Raw genomic sequence first — 21,336 nt, forward strand, 5'->3', positions numbered from 1 at the left:
TCTTTCATTCTTGTTTTCCAGCCAAAGCTTTTGGCCAAGGAGTTGCTTGACTTGGTGGCATCTCATTTCAACCTGAAGGAGAAGGAGTACTTTGGAATTGCATTCACAGATGAAACGTAAGTGTGAGAAATCCAAGAACTGAGAGGCAACTCATAGATCACAAGAAATCTTGGTGGTTTTGTCCCAAGCAAAATGACCAGCGTAGAAGACCTGGGTACCTCAAGGTCCTATACCTAGGTCTAGGGAGGCATGGACTCACATTGGAGTCTGTCCTGCACTGCCTCTTCTTCAGAGGGCTGGAGGCCTCTCACAGCAAGTTAAGCATTGCTGGAGGGAGTAGCAATCCCCTCCTAATCCCATGTTCAAAGAGTTGGTGTCACTTGGCACTGGTGAAAGGTTAGCTTAAGCTCTGATGGGTTTACGATCCACTCACTAGATCCAAATTATTACCAGATTGGCGGAACTGTTCAATTAAAGTGTTAATCAGTTTATTCACTCAAGCAGGCTTAAAAGTAATGTCAAATTATTTCAAGGAAAGAAAAAAAAAAAAATCACAAAATTACTCTATTATTTCTGATGTTTTAGATCCCAGATTAGAGTTTCTTAAGAAAGGGGAAAGAAGAAAGTGTGGGAAAGGAAGATACTGCCAAATTTAATCTGAACAGAAAACATTTTTAAATATAAAATTTCCACTGTGGAACGGATTTGACCTTACCAGGAATCATGGAAGAGCCTTATGGCTGAGCTAAACCAAAGGATGGGACCCTGACACTGCAGTCACCTCAGGCAAGGCTGGTTGTTCGCTTTGAACCCCAGCTCCCAGAGTCCTAGTATGACCACAAAATTTGAGGGTTTGTCTCAAGACAGGCCAATTCTATTCCCCCTGCTTAAAAGGCAAGTATAAAATTACCCCTGGAGAAACATTAAAGGTCTGTCAAATGCTATGATTAGTCCTAGACTGTGACCTCTTGGTGCTACTGCTCAGTCCCTGCTAACTTTTTTCCAGCTGCCTCTTTTCTGTCAGTGGTCAGACTGTCCTGGGCATATGGACTGTGTCCTGTATCTGCACTCACCATACTCCACCTTGGTTTGCTAAAGGGTTTTTTTGTGATTAGGAAGAGTTTTCCCACACCTATACTGTTTTAAAAACCCACAATTTTCAAGCCAATGCCATATTCCCAGAACAGCTGAGTCAGCAGTATTGCTGTCATGAGCCAGCTCTGCTCTCCTGCTGAAGTGGCAGCGAAATGTAAATTATCTGCTGGAGTAATGATTCAGGATTGGGTAATCAGAGGCTGCTGGATAATTGCACTAACATATCCACATTCAACTCAGCAGCATTCGCCTCTCCAGAGACAGTTCCTTTGGCAAGCGGCTGCCTTGGTCAGCCAGAGGCCAATTCGGGACACAGCTCCCAGGGTGGAAGGATGCTCGATGTCAGGCACGTGCAGAAGCAGGACCCAAATCAGAGGAGAGCCCAGAACCCATCCCATCTCACTGGCACGAGCAGCTCAGCCCTGTAGGAAATCTCCAATCCAACACAAATTAATGAGGCTGGTCCTCAAAGAGGGGGCAGGGGGAGGCACTGACAACTTATGAAGTGAGGAGGAAATTAGTCTTTACTAGGGTGTTATTTCTTATGGGAGAGAGCAAGTTACCCAGTGGGTGCTGCCTGAGGGGTGCAGGGAAGCCACGCAGGGAAGCCGAAGTGGAATAGGAGAAGAAAATGTTCCCTTAACAGTCCTAAACAGCACAGGTTAAAAACAAAAAACACACGTCAGACCCCAACCAGAGAGCAGCCGAGCAGCTCTGGCTCTCAGCTCAGCTGAGTGGGCACAGGGCTCCCCTGGGAGTGCAAGGGAAGCTAATGAGGAGGTGTCAGCAATTAGAGAGAGCCCAGCCTCCCCTGGGGCTTCCAGGTTTAACACAGAGCAGCATGAGCAAAGATCTGGCTTAGCCATGGGAGGAAGCAGGAGAGGCTGACAGAGGCTCAAAGATGCACAGGGGATGCAGATGGACGTGCACTGTCTAGACGGGATTTCAAAGGCTGAGGTGATGGCACCCACTCGCTTGGTCACCTTCTTGACCTGTGGTCAAGATGGAGCAGGGTGCATTGTAGCAGGAGTCCAGCCAACTCAGACAAAAGATTTGGGAACTTTCATTAAATCTAGTAAACAGGACCCAGAAACGTGCCAGTGAGTCCCAGCTGACATGAAGCTTGATCTGCTGTCCCACAGTGAGTCTGACCCTTGCACTGAGGCTTCTTCAATGCTGTGAAAATAACCTGGCCAAAAAAGATACTTGTATCATATTTCCTCCTCGGTTGCAAAAAGCTCTGAATAGAGTTGGCACAGACAGTAATCGTTCTATTTGACCAAAAACAGCCAAAAAAATGCACCTGGGGAGCTGGATGGGGTCTTGGAAATAGATGTCCTATGTCACCTTCAGAAAAAAATCTGGGCTTTTTGTACTACAGATCTTAACTTGCAGTGTGAAATGGAAGCTTGAAAAGTATCCTTTCTTCAAAAAATAGGAAAATCAGTCTCTTAATGTATGTTTACAGAGCGTCTAACAGCCCTATAGCTAGCACAGACAAGGCACACAAAAAGAAACCCTTTAATTCCGTGATACAAGCCCTCAGGGATTTCTTTCTCTTCGCTCTTCCCTGAGTTCCATGTGCCTTACTTGAAGGGAACTCATATTAGCTAAAACAGAACAAGCCTGGCTCATAAATGTAGTCTGGGGTTGGCTAAATTGCAAGTTTAGAAAGAAGAAAAGCCACTAAAGTATTAAATCAATTCTTCTATTTAAGAGTAAAAGCTCTATGAGAGTAATTTATTTAGAAATGATTTGAACTGGGGATTTCCATTCATTAGTTGTGCTCTATCATGACAACCTGAGAAGAAAATCAATAGGAACAACCTTTGCGTTGGAGACCTAATAGTTTCTCGTGATAATATAGGGTCATTACTGCATTCAGCGTGACTAAAATTAGATTGTCAGACTATTATGGAGGAGAGAATAACGCCTCCTATTTTAATGATGATAGGAACGCTTTACGGCGTGAGCCATTAACTGCAGGAGAGCACAGGTCAAAAGGGTGTCCCTGTACAGCACGTGGGGCCAAGCTTCACGTGAAGCCAGAAGAGCTATATGCTGGTTGATTAACAGTGAAAAGGAGTGGAGAAATGGCCTTTTTTTATTAGTTTAGCTCAATATGAATCTCTGCTAACTGCCCTTTCACTTGGCATCAGCTCTTCCAGCATTCACTGAGAGCAAGCAGTTCAGGATTACCCTTCTGTTCACTGCAGACGCCCCGTCTGGGCCACAGGCAGGTTTTCCACATCCTTTACTTGTCCTTAGATGTGAGTCACCTGCTCCATGGAGAACTACCAACTTTTGCATCCCACAGCTCTCCGTGAGCCCAACCCAAAGCTGACCCAAACCCTTTTCCTCCTTTGCCAGAGCAGAACCTGCAGAGCAGCTTCTTCAGCTGCTTCTAGTTAACATATAGAATAAAAATTGCAAGGGATTGAGGTCCCCATTATTTGTGTTACACTTGTTCTAGAGACTGTACTAAAGTGGTAAGGCAATGACAGAGAGTGTCCTTGCTTAGCTCAGGATTCTACAGCCAAGGTGATGGCAAAGGAAGAGTAGGAGAAGAGGGACAGCAGGGTACCTACCATTCTTCCCTGGAATCCTCTCTCATCTCCAGGAAGTGAGGGGAGACCTATTTTCACCCTGCAGTCATTTGGCAGAGCCAAAAGGAGGGACCATGTGTCCCACGTCCTGGTTGAACAGCCAGTCCAATGGACGGTGCAGCTCTCAGAACAAGGTCCTGCTCTGGCGTGAGACCAGCTCCTTTGTCACCGAGTCCACTGTTTTGCAAAATCTGCATAGCCAAACTCATGCAGCCCCTTCAGAAATATTTCTGTTGAAGAATTGAGACCTTAAACAAGAAAATCCATGAGCTTAAACAGGTTTTTTTGTTTCTATCATGACTGATGGAAATGTAAAATAGTTTATATGGTTTCTATTACATGAACTGGTCTTTCTCAATGTCCATTCAATTCAACGTGAGTTTGACGCTGAAGGGGCGAGAGTTGGTTTATTGGTCCAAATAACTTTATAACACAATCAATGTGGATCCACTTTTCCAGAAAACTGGACACTCACCAGTAAAACTGTATAAACAGAACCACCTGGAGGCAAAGTATTCATTGATGTACCACTCTTTACTGAAAGCCCTGACAAAAGAAAACAGAACTACTGCATGCAATCAACAATATGAACCCTGGGCACCAAAATCCATACTCAGCCTGTAAACTAAATGGACCCAGTTTCTTTTTCAAAAGGTGATTATGTATTTGTTATTGACACAACAGTTTAACTGCCAGCATGACCACAACCAACAGAGAAAAATGATCTGACTTCCGATACTCAACCTCCCCATAGGTCACACAAAATTGTTTGCACCGCTATTTGTGAAAACGCTGATATAAATACCCAAATCGATGGCGACAATGAAACAAAAGCTACTTTGTGTCTCTAAATTGAACCGTGAAGGAAATTCAGCCAGATATGGGCATGTATGAATGGGATCCCAGTGCAAGCTGCCTAAATCGGTCCATGCAAACTGTCAGGATTACTACATGCCTGGGGTTATATGCCCATACTTTCCCCTGTCTTACATGGGATTGTGCTCCACAAATAGTTCTGCTGAAGACAGCAAGAGGGTTTCCAGAGCAAAGAGTTTTGTGGTGTCACGGCACTGGAGCTTGGCTCCCCGATAGACCACATTCACAGGCGGATGCCAGTGACTCTTCACTGCCACTGATCACTACGTGCCACACATGCACGCCTGGGAACAAGGAGGGAGGTGACAATCTGCAGCGCAGAAGCCCTCAGCGATGAAAGATTGTAAGTGGTAATTGAGTACGGTGAGCAGTTAGCTCCTGGCAGTGATTTAAGTGACCTTCCTCCTCTGAAGGAGCTTCGGATTTAAGCTCCATGCAGATGAGAGTAATGAAACTCTTCAACCCAAAAAAAAAAAACCTCAGTGGCAATTAAATGTGTTATTCACTCCTCACACCCGTGTACACGAACGACATAAATGTGTAATGTGGTCTGCATACATATATGCATGTATTCTTTCTGCACTGGTTATATCAACCGGTTTCTTGAGTTAAAATGCAGTGAGAAGGAAAAGAGTGAGTCTTTTCAAACTAAGAAGTATCTTGAAGTGAATTATTGTTCTGTGCGCCATGGCTTCTCAGTCCTTCGTTAGGCAAACCCAAATTTTTCTGTTGAATAAACATAGAGGTAGACAGTAAGTCCACTGACAACAGATGGGTCGGGGTGGGAAGGGGTGTGTAATGCCATCAGGTGCTGGTGGCTGCTCCTTTGGTGATACAAATGGAGCTGGACAGGTTCAGGATAAGATATCAGGCTTAGCGGGGCTTTCCCTTGCTCTGACAGTGTTTTGTACCTTGGCCTACATGGATAAATGTTCGTTTTGTACTTTAGCTAGGAATGGGCGAGCATGTCTGATTTCAATCCCCATGCGTACTGTGGTGTTCACAGTGAATTTCAGCCTTCCTGAGTCCAGGGAGCTACAGGAGAGCCGGAGAGGGACCCTTTGTCAGGAAGTGTAGTGGCAGGACAAGGGGTAATGGCTTTAAGTTGGAAGAAGAGAGATTTAGATTAGATATTAGGAAGAAATACTTTACTGTGAGGGTGGTGAAGCACTGGCCCTGGTTGCCCAGAGAAGCTGTGGATGCCCCATCCCTGGAGGGGGTCAAGGCCAGGCTGGATGGGGCTTTGAGCAACCTGGTCTGGTGGGAGGTGTCCCTGCCCCTGGCAGGGGGGTTGGAACTAGATGATCTTTAAGGTCCCTTCCAACTCTAACCATTCTATGATTCTATGATTTAGGACAAAAAGAAAAATAGGAAAAAAGACAGATTTCAAAAAGGGAGATGCACCCAGGTGTCTAGAGCAGGGGATAAAAAAAGTTTTTATCTATTTTGTACACCAAAGGATGTCTAGGATGAGTTTGAAATGTCCCTTACTCCACCTGTATCACTTGTACCTAGTTGAGACTAAACATGAGGAGGAACTTCTTTACTTTAAGGGTGGCAGAGCCCTGGAATAGACTGCCCAGGGAGGTGGTGGAGTCTCCTTCTCTGGAGACATTCAAAATCCACCTGGACACGTTCCTGCCCAGCCTGCTCTAGGTGGACCTGCTTTGGCAGGGGAGTTGGACTAGATGATCTCCAGAGGTCCCTTCCAACCCCATGTCATTCTGTGATTCTGTGACTTGGTACTCTTGCAAAATAAATGCAAAGGCCACTTACAGTGAACACCTGACTATTATATGGCAAAATCTGAGGTGAGATGGCTTCTTTAGAAATGTCTGATCCTGAACCCACTGGAGTGATGAGCGGATTGCCAGTCCATCAGCAGCCCATTCTCTTCTGCATCTGCATAAGCCAGGGCAGCTGTTCAGAAATTCAGATTGAGCCCAGGTGATTCAAAGCCTCCTGAAACCTCTTCTTTCCCCTTTATTTATTTTTCTAGAAAAGGTGGAGTAGGGGAGCTACAAATCCGGTGAGATTGCTGACTAGATGTTGTTGCTTACTTTCTAAAGGAGCTTCTCAATTGCCTAAAGCACAAGCACTAAGGAGTAACAGGCAGACCCGGACTGTGTTTGCTGACAGAGTACATTGCTAAGGCTTGTGGCAACGCTAGAAGTTAATTTAACACTTTTTTTTAAACCAAGCCTTCTTTTTTTTTTTTTCATTTTCAGTAGAATAAAGAATTATTCTTGAGGATTAGCATGAGCTGGCTAATAGGCACTGGAACAGAGCTTGGGACATCTGAGTTCCATTTCCTGCTCTATTTGCTGCAAGATTCCCCCACCCCCCAAAAAAATCACTTCAATTCTCTCTCTCTTCGCTTGTCTAGACAGCGGAGCGCTGAAGGCAAGGGCTGCCTCTCCCTCTGGGTGAAATCTGGTCTGGCTGAAATCAATAGCAAAACGCTCACAGGATGCAGCCCTGGCATCACCCAAGGCAACGGCAAAATCCTCGCTGAATTTTACCCTGTGTATTTCCACAGTGCCTAATTTAACAGGGCCTTTATCTCAGCGGGGGGGTGGTGGTAGTGAGATGCCCCTGCAATACAAATAATGGTGTTTATAAAATACCTCTCACGCGCGCGCAGCGCTCTACGACGCGAGGAACGTGACAAAGAACAGAGCTCCTGCCCAGGAAAGCTTCCAGCAGCAAGGCACGAACGGATAAATTATAGGAGAAAATAAGAGCGACAGGTACCACCTAGGCAAAAAAAAAAAAAAAAAAGCAGCGTGTGGTAATTGTGAGCTGGAACGCTTCACGGAGCAGCTGCTTTTCAGGAGCTCTCTGAAGGAGGGAAAACGAAGGCTTGGGCAAACCTAGAGAGGCTGTTGCAGGCACGTGGGTGGTAAATAAACTGTCTGAGGCTGCAGAGTCGGGTTTAGCCTGGAGTGAAATATTGCAGGCGTTGTGGAAACTCTTCACAATGAGGATTTCTAATGAAAATCTTGACAGACTTTTAATGATACGGCTGCTCCTGGGGGGTTGTAATAACAAGGTGAAGCTCATAACACTTTGGGCTCTGCTGCCTGGTCGGGGCTGCCAGCTTTCACCCTGACAGATTGAACTTTAGCTGTTCGATCCCCAGACTGAAATGTTGCCAGGACGATATCGCCTCCGCTTCTCCTCAAACATCTACTGTGTGTTTTTCAAATACCATGCAATAGCCCAGGGCAAGCAGCATGTGCTTCGCTTCAGCTTTTGTAACACCTCAGACGAGTAGCGAGAAAAAACTCCTCAGTGCCGGGCTCAAAACTGTCTCTTCTCTTGCCAGGGGACACTTGAACTGGCTTCAGCTGGACCGCCGGGTGCTGGAACATGACTTCCCCAAAAAGTCAGGACCGGTTGTTTTGTACTTTTGTGTCAGGTAAGTGCCTTCCCGTGGGATACAGCTATGGATGACCTGTTCCCCAGGGGCCAGGAAACAAGACTGTTGGTTTCTCACGTTGTAGAAACACCTGTGGACAAACAAACACTCTTACAGAGGTTTCTTTTGAGCTCTTTGGCTTTGAAAACTCTTCTCACACAAGCGTAAACAAGTAGTAGCCACACGAACACCCATAGCTGCCCACAGAGGAACCTTCTAGGAGGGCAAGATCAGACGTTATGTCTTTACGGTTTTATTTGAGTTTTTGAACTCCTGGAAAGTCCAAGCCGGGTAGGGCTGCAGAACAAAGACCTCTTTCTGCCAGGATAACCAACCTGAGCCAGCCACCTGGAGGGAAAACACTCGCTTCCTTACCGGCAAACCATCCGTTTCCTCTGGATTGTGCCCGGGGTGTGCATTATGTCAGGGGCCAAATTAATCCCGGTACAGCTCTGTCAGATTTGCCTTCTGGACTCAACCACGTAACAGTGTAACGAATTACCCGCAAACAGCAAATGATGGCATTTTATGGCAGCCAGCTGGCTTCTGCGCGGGCACAGAACACACTCATAGGCTTGGACCAGACTAGAAAGATTTTGATGAAGGTTACAGCGGTTTGGGAGAATTTCTCTTCATCTGGGAATTTTGCAAGGAGCTGTTAGTGTTTGGAAGCCATTAGAAGCCGCCGGTGCTCTTGTGTACACAGTGTCTTTGCCTCCAAGGGAGATATTTTCTAAGAAGGCAAATTTGCTCTTGCAGCTTTAAAACACCCAGAGAGAGGCCGGGGGCTGAGATGGCATATGCACAAAATTAAGTTGAGGGTTTTGACTTACTTTTAATGGATAGCTCATGTCTAGGACTAGCCAGTGCAGTGTTGCTGTGTCTTTTTCTGTTAGCCTTTCCACTCCAGTGTTATATTACATCTGACATCACTCTCATTCATTCCATAGTACCCACAAAAAATGAAGACCTACTTTTCAGTTTCTTCCCCTGAGTGAAGCTTTTTTTTTTTTTTTTTTCCCCCACATAGTGATTGTCATTCGTTTAACTTCAATTACAAGGGAGGCTTCTCAAGAGAAGAGACTCTTTGTTCTGTTATGTCCACATATTTAGTGGTGGATAGATCTTAGGACAAATCAAGGCTGAGCAAAGCCCAGTGACTCCAGAGCTGGCCTGCTCTGTCTCCCAAGAGAAGACCTTAGTGTACATTTCAGGTGCTTCAAACTATAAGGGTAGATCCAGAGCCTAACAATTCCAGTGTACATGATTCAGATCCACCTGCGCTTAGAACCACACAAAACTATTGGTGCTCTTCTGCAAAAGCATTAGACTTTTAGGCAAATTCACAAAAATAAAACAAACTCATTAAGAACACAGCAGCTCTGTTATCAAGCATCTTGCCTAGGGGCTAAATTGAGGATCCCTGCTAGAGCAGGGATCCCACGGGAAGCAGGGGAAGCTGTGACTGAAGAAGAGCTTAGTGCAGATTTTAGGAGTGGAACTGCTAAATGTGTGAAAGCCGGTGCTACTGAGCCTCTCTCATATTCATTTCAAAGACCACTCAACGAGCATAAATATTGCCATCTGCATTGTTTTATGAAAGTTGGCAGCACAGGGGAGGCAAGTCATTCTAGCAGGATCTTAGCCAAGAGACATCTTAGGATTATGGATCCGTATAACACTTAGTAAATGAATGACCTCTCCTGTTCCGGAATCGTAATCCATAGGGAAAATCCATAGGGGGAGAAGTCAGCATTCAATGTCTGAAAAGTGAAAACCAGACTGACTATGGGCTTATACTCCTATTTGTGGTGGTAAAGCGTGGATTGTCACAGTGAGTTACAATCTGAATTGGACGGGAAGGCCAGATGCCTCAAGAGTTAGGAATGGGCATTAACTTACCATGGCTTTTCTACTGGTTTTCTTCCCCCGTGGATGTCAGATGCTGGCAAGAAGTTGAAAAAGTTCCTCAACACTTAGAGAGTTCCCATGTCCATCCCCAAATCTGATCTGAGCAGAAGGCAATTGGAGAAGAAATCGACTCCAGCCAGCTGGCTGGAGTTGGAAAATCCCCAGGTATCTGTTACCAGCAGTTTCAGTTCTGGCTTGGGAACTAAAGCAAGGGCTGAAGGAATGGTTGTGAAAGGACCCACCCACAGATGGGGTTGTACTTTCATAATCTGGGGGTGCACAGCATCTTACAGAGTCATCCATAGCACAAACAGAATTCTCCCTCTCCTCTACTGCCATGAGATGGAAAGCAGAGATAACTAATGCTGTACCATGCCTAATTACAAATGCGTTAATTTTTGAGGGACTGGGTGGCTGTGACATCTACTATACCATTGGTAAAGGTTTGCCTGTGTTCGCAAATACCTTTCTTGAATTTTCTGTCCCAAGCACTGCAGCTGTGAAAGCTTAGCATGGTGCTGGGGGTCCTAATTGGGGGGATAGTACTGCAAGTAACTGGATGTGCCAGATGTTCATTACAGAGAAATCTGTTTACTGTATCAGGATTTAGTAATCATGTGGGTTTTTCTCTCTAGTCGACATAAACGTACAATTCAAGCACATGGGGTAACTACTGAAGACATTAAGCTTCAGGCAAGAATTGTAAATGGTAGTTTGTGAAGAGGAGAAGCTACAGAGGAACCATTTTCACCTTTTATATGACCATCAAATCTGTGTTACCCTTAACGTGCCTGCAGCAATGTTGATGGGCAGCATGCCCATCAAAGATGCTGTAGTTTTTAGATTGCTCTAAAAGTACATTTAAAGGAAAGCATGCCTTTTTAAGCAAAGGCTTCTTGGAAGAACCGTACTGAAAATAGGAAGATTCACAAGCTTTGCAGTGCGAAATTCTCCTCCCTTATTTAAATCTCTGCAGCACTGCTGAAGCTTCATCTTTTGACACACGTTTCCTTGGGGTTTGACATTGTTGAACATTGATGTCCAGTGTCTTTACTCTCTTCTGTAATCAAAGACCAAAAATTTCACAGCACTGTGTCAAAGGAGGACTTTATAAGGAAGTTCTTAGCATTAGTTCAGAAGAAATTGCTTCTGCCCTTGTGCGTTTGCCCAGCTAACTGAAGCCTCTCTGTCTTCAGGTTGTCATCTAGTGCTTCTTTGGAAGCTCTCCACTGAGAACAACATAGGAATCTAGGAAGCAATCAGAACTGCTTGGGCAGCTGTGAACTGCCCCATGGCTATTCTTGTGCAATATTATTTTATGAGTCTCTGCTAATATCCGTTTATGTAGCTTTAAAGCCATACATGAAAGCAAGAGGGAGTGCCATGTGTCTCGCAGGGGAGGTGGGATATCTGGAGGATGGGAGTGGTATTAGTTCTCATCTTAGAATTAGCTTCCCCGGGTGACTTTCTAAAGCCCTGGTCGCTCAGTTGTTGGTGAAACTCATTCGCTGCCTCAGAGGGTTTGCAGTGCAGATAAACCAAGTCAGAAGAGAGTCACAGCTAAAGTCTGAGAGAAGCAAAGGATGGGGATGAAGGAAGGAAGGATTGCTTGACTAGTTGATTTTACACAAGTGTTTTGAGACCAGAAGAGGACAGGGAAATTGTACGTCACAAAATGAGCTCTACGGCAAATGGCAGGAACCTGAGTGAAGTGGGGAGACCCTGGCAGCAAGGAGCTCAGAGGAAAACAGAGCTAGCAGGGGTTCAGTTAAATGTTATACTTTTGGCAGGGAAGGAAGCATTTTACTGGGACTCACAGGTGAGAGAAGGAAGGCAAAGTTACTGCCTTTGTGTAAATCTTTGAGGTAAGAGAGGAGCAGAGCACAGACAAGCTGTTTGTTCGTGGAAAGCAAGGTTGGCCAGGCTTCCCAGTGAATTCTCATCCTCAAACAATGGCCTTGTGGGATTAGCAATCCTTAGCTAGGGAACCACCAGCATGGGTCTGATCTCTTTATCTTCTGGATGTTTGTCATGCTGTTAATTTATATGAACAAGCTCAGCAAATAAAATTGACTTCAGTGGTGGATCTTTTCCCAGGAAGGAATATATGTGTTCTCAGGGCAGCTCCACCAGCTCAACAGTGACAACTCACTGCAGAAGTCGTCACACTAAATCAGAACATCTCTCATGCGGGAAGGCTTTTCTTCCAGAAAGGCATGGAAAAAATGTGAAATAAATCCTCAATATTCAAATACACCGTGGGGCAGAGTCTGTATCCATGGCCCGGCAGTATTCCCACAAAGGAATGCCTGTGTCCAGCAACGTCTGGCATGTGTTCATACCTACTGCCTAAGCTGAAGTCAGCATGGGAGCTGGGGGGGCTCGGGACTTTCAACATTGGGGCCAGATGTTTTGCCAGGTTACCACAGTTACTACAGAACAAAGTGGCCTTAAATAAGAGAGCAGCACTGAAACACGGACTGCAAACCTCACACGTGTCATTGCTTCCCTTGACCCGAAGGAAGACAGCTCTCCGTGCACCGGCGGTGGTCCAGGTGCGAGGCAGGTGGGACAGATGTCTGAGATGGGACCCAGCACATCAAACCTGAGATGTTTACACAGTAGATGGTCCTACGTGAAGGCTAATTAGCGCAGCCTCCCTGTACGATCACTGGAAAGAAATAGGCACTTTTCAGGAACAATTCATCCAACTTATTTTAGATGGCTGCTTTGGAATTCAATAAGTTGCAGGCTAAAATACTCGCATCTCTTCTCTGACCTCAGACCCCTGCTCAGATGTAGGCATCTACATTGTAGCTACCTCTTTTCACCTGACGAATCCCCTCTGCGGGCATCAAGGGCAGCCCATACATCCAGAGTTTCAAACAGGGCTGGCACAGCCAGGGTTGAGAAGGCATTTTCCAGCTACAAGGCTTAGCCTGACTACCTGAGCAGAATTGCACCAGATTTCAGCTGCTAATGAGGCCTTACGCTATTTTAGTTTTTTCAGCCCTCTTTTATACCCTGTCTTTAAACCTGTATTCCATGAGAAAAAGACTAATATTAAAAATAGAAGAAGCAGGAGACCATTTGGAAACAGCTGGCCCTGGAGGGAAGAGAGACAGCGGTTGCTAATACGGGTTGTTCATAGGGTTAGATGGACCTTACAACCCGTCGCTGAAATATATTGCTGCCTCCCCCACTGGCCAGAAGACACGTATGGGGTGCAGATTCATGGCAACCTGCTCCCAACTTGCCCAGATCACTCACATGGTGATCCCAGCTCTCCACAGCTGTGTGTGCCATTCGTTTCCACTCGGCTTTGCATCTCTCTGAGAAACTCGATTAGGGGGGGATGGTGATGACAGCAGCCTGCTAGGGCAGGAAGAGAGGAATAGAACCGCACTAAATTAACCAGAGCAATTTATTTGTCTCACATATAAAGGGTTGTGTTTCTCCATCCACAGTTTTCCCCACCGGAGAGAATATGGGGCACTCCACCGCTTTGCTCCAGGCAGGGAATGAGGAATCACCAGCTCCTGTCTCTCCGCTTCGAGGAGGGAGAAGGAGCAGACCTCTCTCTGCCCTGTGCTGAGACAGGGGTTTCCAGGAACCAGGGAAAGATACCCGAGTAGATTATCAAATACATCAATTTTGCAGCCAGGGGAGAGAAGTGGCAGAGTTTGCTCTTACCCATGGATATGCTTCATCTCACCTGCTGGCACCCAGGAGAAGATGCTGGGAAAAAATCATATATACACAAATTGGTCTGCTCCTTTGCTCTTCCCTGGCTGACTGCAGACCCCTCTGCGAGGGGAGCTCTGAGGAGGGTGGTGCTGGACCCCACTTTACCATCCCAGGAGAGTTCTGGGAACTGGTCTGAGATGTTTCAGCTCCCTGGGGTGCTCCATCCTCCTCGTCATGGCAAACTGTCCCTTCTCTGAGCTCCTTCTAGCTGTGCTCTCCCTGCCAGCACTGAGCTCGTAACTCCCCACACCAAGCCCTCAGGCAATTTGTACTACGTATAAGGGAGACGAAGAGACATCTCCCACTCACATTATATCTCTACAGCTCCATGCACTGCTGGGGTGTTGTAGAAACAACAGAAAAAAACATAATATTAAACTCATATGGGTAACCCAGTCCAGCCAAGCTGCTTTCAGGGGTTTCTGTGATCTGCTCTGTCTATAAAGTCTGGCAAAGCCATGCCATAGAATCATAGAATCACAGAATGGTTGGAGTTGGAAGGGACCTTAAAGATCATCGAGTTCCAACCCCCCTGCCATGGGCAGGGACACCTCCCACCAGACCAGGTTGCTCAAAGCCCCATCCAGCCTGGCCTTGAACACCTCCAGGGATGGGGCAGCCACAGCTTCTCTGGGCAACCTGTTCCAGTGCTTCACCACCCTCAGAGTAAAGAATTTCTTCCTAATATCTAATCTAAATCTCCCCTCTTCCAATTTCTTCCCAGATCTCTTCGCACAGAGCATGTTTTGCTGGGTGATGTGCATCAGCTGTGTGTTCCCTAAGCGGGAAGATCCCAAAAGCCAGCAAACCCCTGCAAACCCCCCATCCTCCCCCTCCAGCCGCGGTGTATAAATACAGCCCCTCAGACCTCGTTTGTGTGGGAAGACAATTTATTGCCGCCTTCTCAGGGTGGCCCCCTGCTCTGTTCAACGGCAGGGGAGGAAGGTGTAATAAATTGCCTGCGGGGAGGCTTTGCTCCTCAGAGTCTCTTTAGAGATATGAGAAACTTCTGTCCGGTTGGAAGATTTACTCGTGTGAAAACTGACCTTTGCTTGAGGAAGGGAACTAATGGGGCTCCGCTACTTAGCACACAGCTCGGAGCTAAGCCATCCATTACACACACATCTTAATAGCAGTCTGGCTCTTGAGTCCCATAACATCATTTCTGTTTTCTGCTTAACCGGGAATATATTTGTATAAGTGAGCTGTGTTTAGAGAAGGCGATAAGTTGCTTTTCCTTTCCATTCAGCCACCCGAGGGGGAATAAAAAAGCAGCTTTTTAAAGATTTGGTGTTTTGAGACACTTTTTGAACGTGTTGATGCTGGCAGCATTGTCTTGTCTAATTTTGGGAAGCATTTAGACAGCAGGATAGGTACTATGCAGAAATGATGGATGCTGTCAGGGCAGGATTTGTACCTAATTTGGATCAAGCAACAACAGCTATGTCAGTGCCTACACACAGATTCCCTGCCCGGGTCAAAGCCACGCAGACATGGTTTCCTTTTTCATTGCAACTTGTGCATTTATATACCTGACACCAGTGGGTGTGATGTGCTGTCACCAGTGAAGCAAGCAGAAAGCTCTGCTATGAGGGGTCCCATCACCGTGGCATTGAACAAAGGGGTAGAGCCAGTGAGGAAGTAAACCCCACGCTGGCTTTCACAGCCAAATCATGCCTTTGTGTGCTGCTGACAACACGGTGGAATGGATGGAGAGATTCCTGTTCCTAAAATGGTTCAAGATCCTCAGATGAAAGATGGTCTACAGATACTGAGGGACGGTGTTATGCAAGGCAGAGCACCCAATGAGTTACTGCTACCAGCCAAGACGTCACTCTTGGTGCTCAGTAGAGTGTGGGGAAATTCCCCCTGGTGCCTGAGGAAGAGGAGGAGAGGAAGGCAGCGTGCTGCTGTGAGCTGGTCGCTGCTCTCGCCTCACCCTTGGGACAGATAAACCCATCACTCTGAGCCAAGAGGAGCTGCAACAACCTTTGTGTGCAAAGATGCCCTTCTCTTGCCAGCTGAGCTCCATGGGACATTCCAGGGGTGGAGTGATTTGCAGAATATATTGAGCAGGGTTCCTGCTTTTATGGCGTGCCCAGGCTGGGCTCCCCACCTGGTGAGAGGGCAGAGGACTCACTGTACTGAGGTCCAGGGGATGTTTGATGCTGTAACCAAACATCAGGGAGGAATGGGCCTGGATTACCACCATGATTCCTTCCCTTCTCTGTGTTGGTACTGGAGCACTTCTCAGTTTGCAAAGACTCCCAGGAGGTACAGCCTGGAAGAGAGGAAGAGAGCTTGTCTCTACAGTCTGAAGAAGATCCCTTAGTATTTTGTACATGGAGAAGATAAAGCATAGGAATGAGCAAATATCCCCCCAAAACCATGGTTTTCCAGGAGTTCAATGGGCCAATCTCTTACAAACATTGGGAAAAATGGATGGGCGGTGGGTAAAGGTGCAAACAGCTTCAGAGTACAGCACAGCTGGTGGGAAAGAGAGAGGGAACAGGCTCAGGCTAAACAATATCCACAGCTTTTTTTATTTGTTGTTGTTAGCTGCAATTCCCTGTATGCCTGGAATCACATTCACATCCAGTTTTGTGTCTTCCTTGCAATGAGACAGAAGCTGACATAGGTCCCTCTTGCTGGTCCCGTCCCCTGCACACCAACCCCAGGTGCTGGGTGAGGTGGGGCCCTGAGCGTGGCACAAAGCACAGGGGACAACAGGACATGGGACCAGAATCAAAATGAATGCAGAAGGGGGAGGTAAATGGAGCTTTTTTTAAGGCTCCTGATTTTCATTCCCGGCTGGTTACTTAACAGGCCCACTATTTAGCATGACCATTGTATGCTTTAAGTGACAGCGCATAAAAGTGCGCACCCATGACTATTAGCAAACAGGGCTGGAACATAAAAGGAGCTCTGCAGCCCGAGCTGCTCAGAATATTCATTTAGTGTGAGACACTGGACATAATGACATCTGCGTTTAAGTCCATTATACCGATGCATGCAATTTTTCTTTTCCTGGTTAGCAAATGGCCTCATATTTTTCAAATTATCCTCTGAGGTTTTAAATGACATGGTGAGGGATAATGAGCCAGACCCCGGGATGGATGAGGCAGAAAAGGGGTCTCCTCTTTTAATCCATTGCTTTGTGATAATGAAATAAGAGGCAGCCCGCTGACAGAGCTTTGCTGACAGCTCTGTCCTGCGTCCTAACCGGAATGGTGTCAGCTGGGAAGGATGTGGGAGACTCCTCTGCCCATTTCCATCCTTCCTCTGGGGTTTGAGGGCATTTCCCACCCAGGGCAGGAGGAAACACTGGGGAAGGTGACGGCGCATCAAAACCCAAATCCTTTTGCTTCATTCTGACTTCTCCCATGAAATCTGGTTTTACCCTTTACTTTCCTTTTTCATGGGAAAAATAATCTTTCCGCCAGGGGAGAGAAGAGCCACTTGGGATTGTTATTGTGGGGTTTTCTCCATTTTCTATTCGTAATAGGCCAAAGAGAGGGGTTTTGCCTCCATGCATGGAAGCAGTACCACAGGGCTGGAGGGAAGGTACTCCCCTTGCCAATGCTGAGTCCCCACCCCACGGCCTCTTGGAAAAAGCAGGAACTCACCAAAAAATCACTTCCACGCTGTTATTAGTCATGGTCACCTTGATCAGCAGCAAGCCCTCAGTGCCATCCTTGGCCTCTCCATCTCTGCCTGGCACTGCTCTCTTCTGTTTTGACTGGCCCCCCTGCAGAGCACTGAACCACCACACTGGAATCATGTGCCTTGGCATGTCCCTCGCCCAGCTAGCTCCTCTGCCCCTGTGGCCACCCCACTGCCTGCATCTGAGGGCAGCAAGACATCTGAGGAGTGAGGCTTGATAGGACAGTAACGGGCGAGCGCTTTGCTATGCCCTTGCCTGGTCTGGGCTCTCCAGGTGGCAGAGGGACCCTTGGTCCTAGTCAGGGCTCCAGCTTCAATAGCAGTATTTTCTGGGGGAAGGACTCCTCAAGATGCTGTTCCTCAGTGAAACCAAGTGTTGAAATCTTTTTCAGGTCTTCCGATGTCCTTTCAATGTTTTCTTTGAATTTTCTTGGAAGACAACACCATAGCACCAGACTGGGAGGTTTGGAATGTTTCTTTTTGTTGAAAAAGAGTAGTTTTGCTGTTGGATAAAAGCCTTTTGGACCAGCTGGTTCCCAACAGAATCAAAAGTCGCAAGGACAAGGATGATATAAATGCCTCAGGACAGATCTACACCTGAAGCAGACCAGACATCCATTTGCTGTGGTCATGCTTCGAATATCATTGTGTTGAAGACCAGTGATATATTTTTACCATTTGGCAGGTTCTGCTTGGAAAGAAACACATGGGCTTGTGATCTCATATGCTACAACAGTACATTTGCAGTCAGGAACTCGGCTGCACAGAGCCTGATTCCTTCTGGGTGATAGATGGCCGAGTTCAGGCTGACGGGATACGTGCAGGGCTGTGTGTTAGTGGCAATGCTAAATATTTTTTATTTGACAGTTTCTTTTGGTGTGTGGAAATTGGGAGTGCTGCTCGTTTCAGCTCTCACTGGCCACACCAGCACACCACCAGCTCAAGGTGCTTTTGGAGGCCATTTCACTGATAGTCCTGAGGCCTCCTATCCCCACTGCAAGGACGAAGCACTAGTGACCAAGCACATCCCCAGCACTGCTAAATTTGCCCATCTGCACACACAAAACTGGGTTCGCATATGAGGCCAGCAACAGCAGCCAGGGATTCTCCATCTCCTGAAGGACCAGTGATCAAACTGGTGAGTCCCATTTCTCCCCGCTGCGAGCCGGCGGTGGGCACGTGTGTAATGCAAGAGAGAAATTAGGGTAGTGCCAGTTCCCCATCACCCAAGGATCAGGAGTTTCCACAGCTGCTTCTCGCAGGCACTGCTATAAAAATGTCTGTGCTTGGCTGGTTGCGATGGGAATTGCCATTCATCACGGCGTGAGGGGGCTTAAGCTGTCTCAGAGCAAGTTGTCAGTTAACCAACGCTTAATGTAGAGCAATCTGATCAGTACGAGACATGTCCTCGCAGCTAAAAAGCCTTAAACCTTTCAGATGCAGCAGCTTCTGAAGTCTTCCAAGATACCTTCTGCACTACTCATTATTATCTTCCTGCTGCTGTGAGGGAGCAGTCAAGACAGGCACTTTGTGTTCATTACCCAGCGTAATACTCACTGCCCTATTTAATTAATGCTTAGAAAATGTACTTCATGAATTATAAGCTACCGGGGAGGGATGGGGAACACAGAAATAGATTAACATTGGCTGATCTCTTAGACTTTTTCCAAAATGATTTCTCTGTTTTTTACACTCAAACAATTCTTGTGGGGTGTCCCCCCCCCTGCTTCTTGCAGGCACCTAATTTCTCATATAGCAACAGTTGTTGGCTATCAGGAAACCTCTTGTAGGAGCCACTGGAGGCAAAGAGGTTTGTTGGCTGCATTGCAAGAGGTGTAGTTAGTGGAGCAGGGCTGTGGGACACGTTGTACTGCCTGTTTCTCTGCCCAGCCCATCCATTCTTTCCTGGATAGACCAGCTTCACAGGCACACAGAGGGATGCTGCTCTCGGGGGAGTCCTCACCAGAAATCTGAGAGTTGCCCCTTAAAACTGATGGTCTCGAAACACCCCGTAAGAAAGGGCTTATAAGCTTAACAAGCAAAACAGACAGAGTGGGGCAGAGGAGGGAGGGAGGAATATTTTCTAAACTCAGCACCACAGCACCAAGCAGCTAAATGTTTTTCTGAAGGGCGCAAAGGAAACCTGCGTCCAAGTCAGGAATTTAACCCTGATTTTTTTGCTTGGTTCATTGCCTTAGCAGCTGGATGCTTCTTCCTGCCTCCTTAGTCACTGACATTGGTCATTGTAAAGCGCGGTTTCCTTCCCCATATTTGGAAAAGGTGGCAACAGGAGGAGGGTCTGACAGAGATTCATGATCAGTGCAAAAAACATGTCTTTCCCTCCCCTTTCCGTTGTTGCAGCCCCAGCTGTGAATTCAGGGGAGTCTGCTCCGGTTCCGAGCTTGCCACACGGAAAAATCCCACTAGAGTTCTCTCTGCAAATCTGTTTTCTTTCAAGTAGCACCAATTTCCTGGTGCACATGGTTTGCATTTGTCTGGGTGCGTGTTGTGAGAGCCAGTAGCTCCCCAGCACTCTCTCCACTCTGGAGATGACTGGAGAACTGGGATTTCTTTGTGAGGATGAAGTATCATGTGCAGGCTCCGAGAGACTCAGTTTTGTACAGAAAATAATCTGCGTACCTCTATGTGGAAAGCCTTGGGAAAGATCCCTGCCGCCTTAAGAAATGCAATATTGCCCTCTAGTGATGATGAGGATGGTCTCGTTGGATCTGACAAAACAAAAAGCATTTTGGCTAACCTTCCCTGGGATTCAAAAACGGAACAAGTGTTCCTGTTTTCTTCTGACCCAAGAATTAAAGATCCTACGGTCACAGCTCAGAGAGCACTGGTGGTGGTGATAAGCAGAGGATGTTCTCCAAGCATCCTAGAATGTGTAAAAGTATCATGTTTCTCCATGAATTCAGCAGATGGAAAGCCAGCTGCACTCAGAGAGCAGATCTAGTAAGAAGGTTCCTTTTTGTGTGTGTGTTTCTAAAGCCAAGTATATTTTTATTTGCCAAAAAAAAAAAAAAAGAGAGGGAGTTTCAAGGGCAAGACAAGGACAAGAGGTGAAACCCAACGGAAACCAGAAAAAAAAATTTAAGAAAAAGTTGAAATTTTGTGCTTGATTATCCTTATATTCAACTAATTATTTGTTTATTTTTTCATTTCTCATTTGAACTTTTGCGGGGGGGGGGGAGGAAGGAGAGATAATAGCGGGGGTGCTTCAGCAGATGAACAAGAAGAGAAGAAGAGATTAAAATGTTTCTCTCACTCCAGCAAGCAAATAGTTGGTTGTATCTGTCAGGAAATAAACTGTTTTGAAGGGTCTTCAGGAGACACTTGGGAGCACTACAAAGCTCTGACCTCTACCCCTAAGAAGGTCACATTTAAGGCCCTCAATTCTGCAAATAGCTTGACGTGGACAATCCTTCCAGCGCTTGTGTGAAGCCCCGGGGGTGTCTGTGGGTCTCTCAAACAGTAGGGTCAGGCAGAAAGGTTTCTCTGTAACTGGACCTCGCATCTCAACCCAGATTTCTAAGGTAGCTCGGTTTTTGAAGTCCCCAATGCAGACAGCGTTTCCCTGGCACCTTCCCTATACTAATTGCCTCTGACAAGGCACGATAGTACTGGAATTTATGTAAGGAACTTTGCTGCCACTGTACTGCAGCTTAAAGATCACTGTAAAACAGGGTGGACAGACATGGTTGGGGTTTTTTTCCTTGCTTAAAACACAAAGTAAATGCAAAATTCACCTTAATAATTCACTGAACTTTTCCAGGCTTCCTCTGTCACCATAGGAACATGCAACATACTTATATGTAACAATCAGTCATTAACTTTGACAGTATCCTGGGCTTTTTCCCCCAGAAAGGTCACAAGGCAGAATTAAGGGCTGGAGTCAATTCAAGCCACTGGCAAAACTCTCATGGAGTTCACTGCCAAAGGATCAAACCTTCAAAGCAGGCAGGACATGGAGTACTGAATTGATTCATACTTACCATGGCCTTTCAACAT

At 46.5% G+C, this 21,336-nt stretch overlaps 1 protein-coding gene across 8 annotated transcripts in view; it reads left to right on the forward strand.

The window, feature by feature from the left end:
* FRMD4A (FERM domain containing 4A) overlaps positions 1-21,336 on the forward strand; it is a 410,059-nt gene that overhangs the window by 306,273 nt on the left and 82,450 nt on the right. For all 8 annotated transcript variants that reach the window (XM_014949098.1, XM_014949099.1, XM_014949100.1 and 5 more), the window contains 2 exons: positions 22-116; positions 7,906-7,998. In XM_014949098.1, coding sequence (XP_014804584.1) covers positions 22-116; positions 7,906-7,998 — 188 coding nt within the window. The remainder of the gene's footprint in view (positions 1-21; positions 117-7,905; positions 7,999-21,336) is intronic.

This window comes from Calidris pugnax, unplaced genomic scaffold (genome assembly GCF_001431845.1).
Source record: "Calidris pugnax isolate Ruff unplaced genomic scaffold, ASM143184v1 scaffold125, whole genome shotgun sequence".
In the NCBI taxonomy this organism is placed as follows: Eukaryota; Metazoa; Chordata; class Aves; order Charadriiformes; family Scolopacidae; genus Calidris; species Calidris pugnax.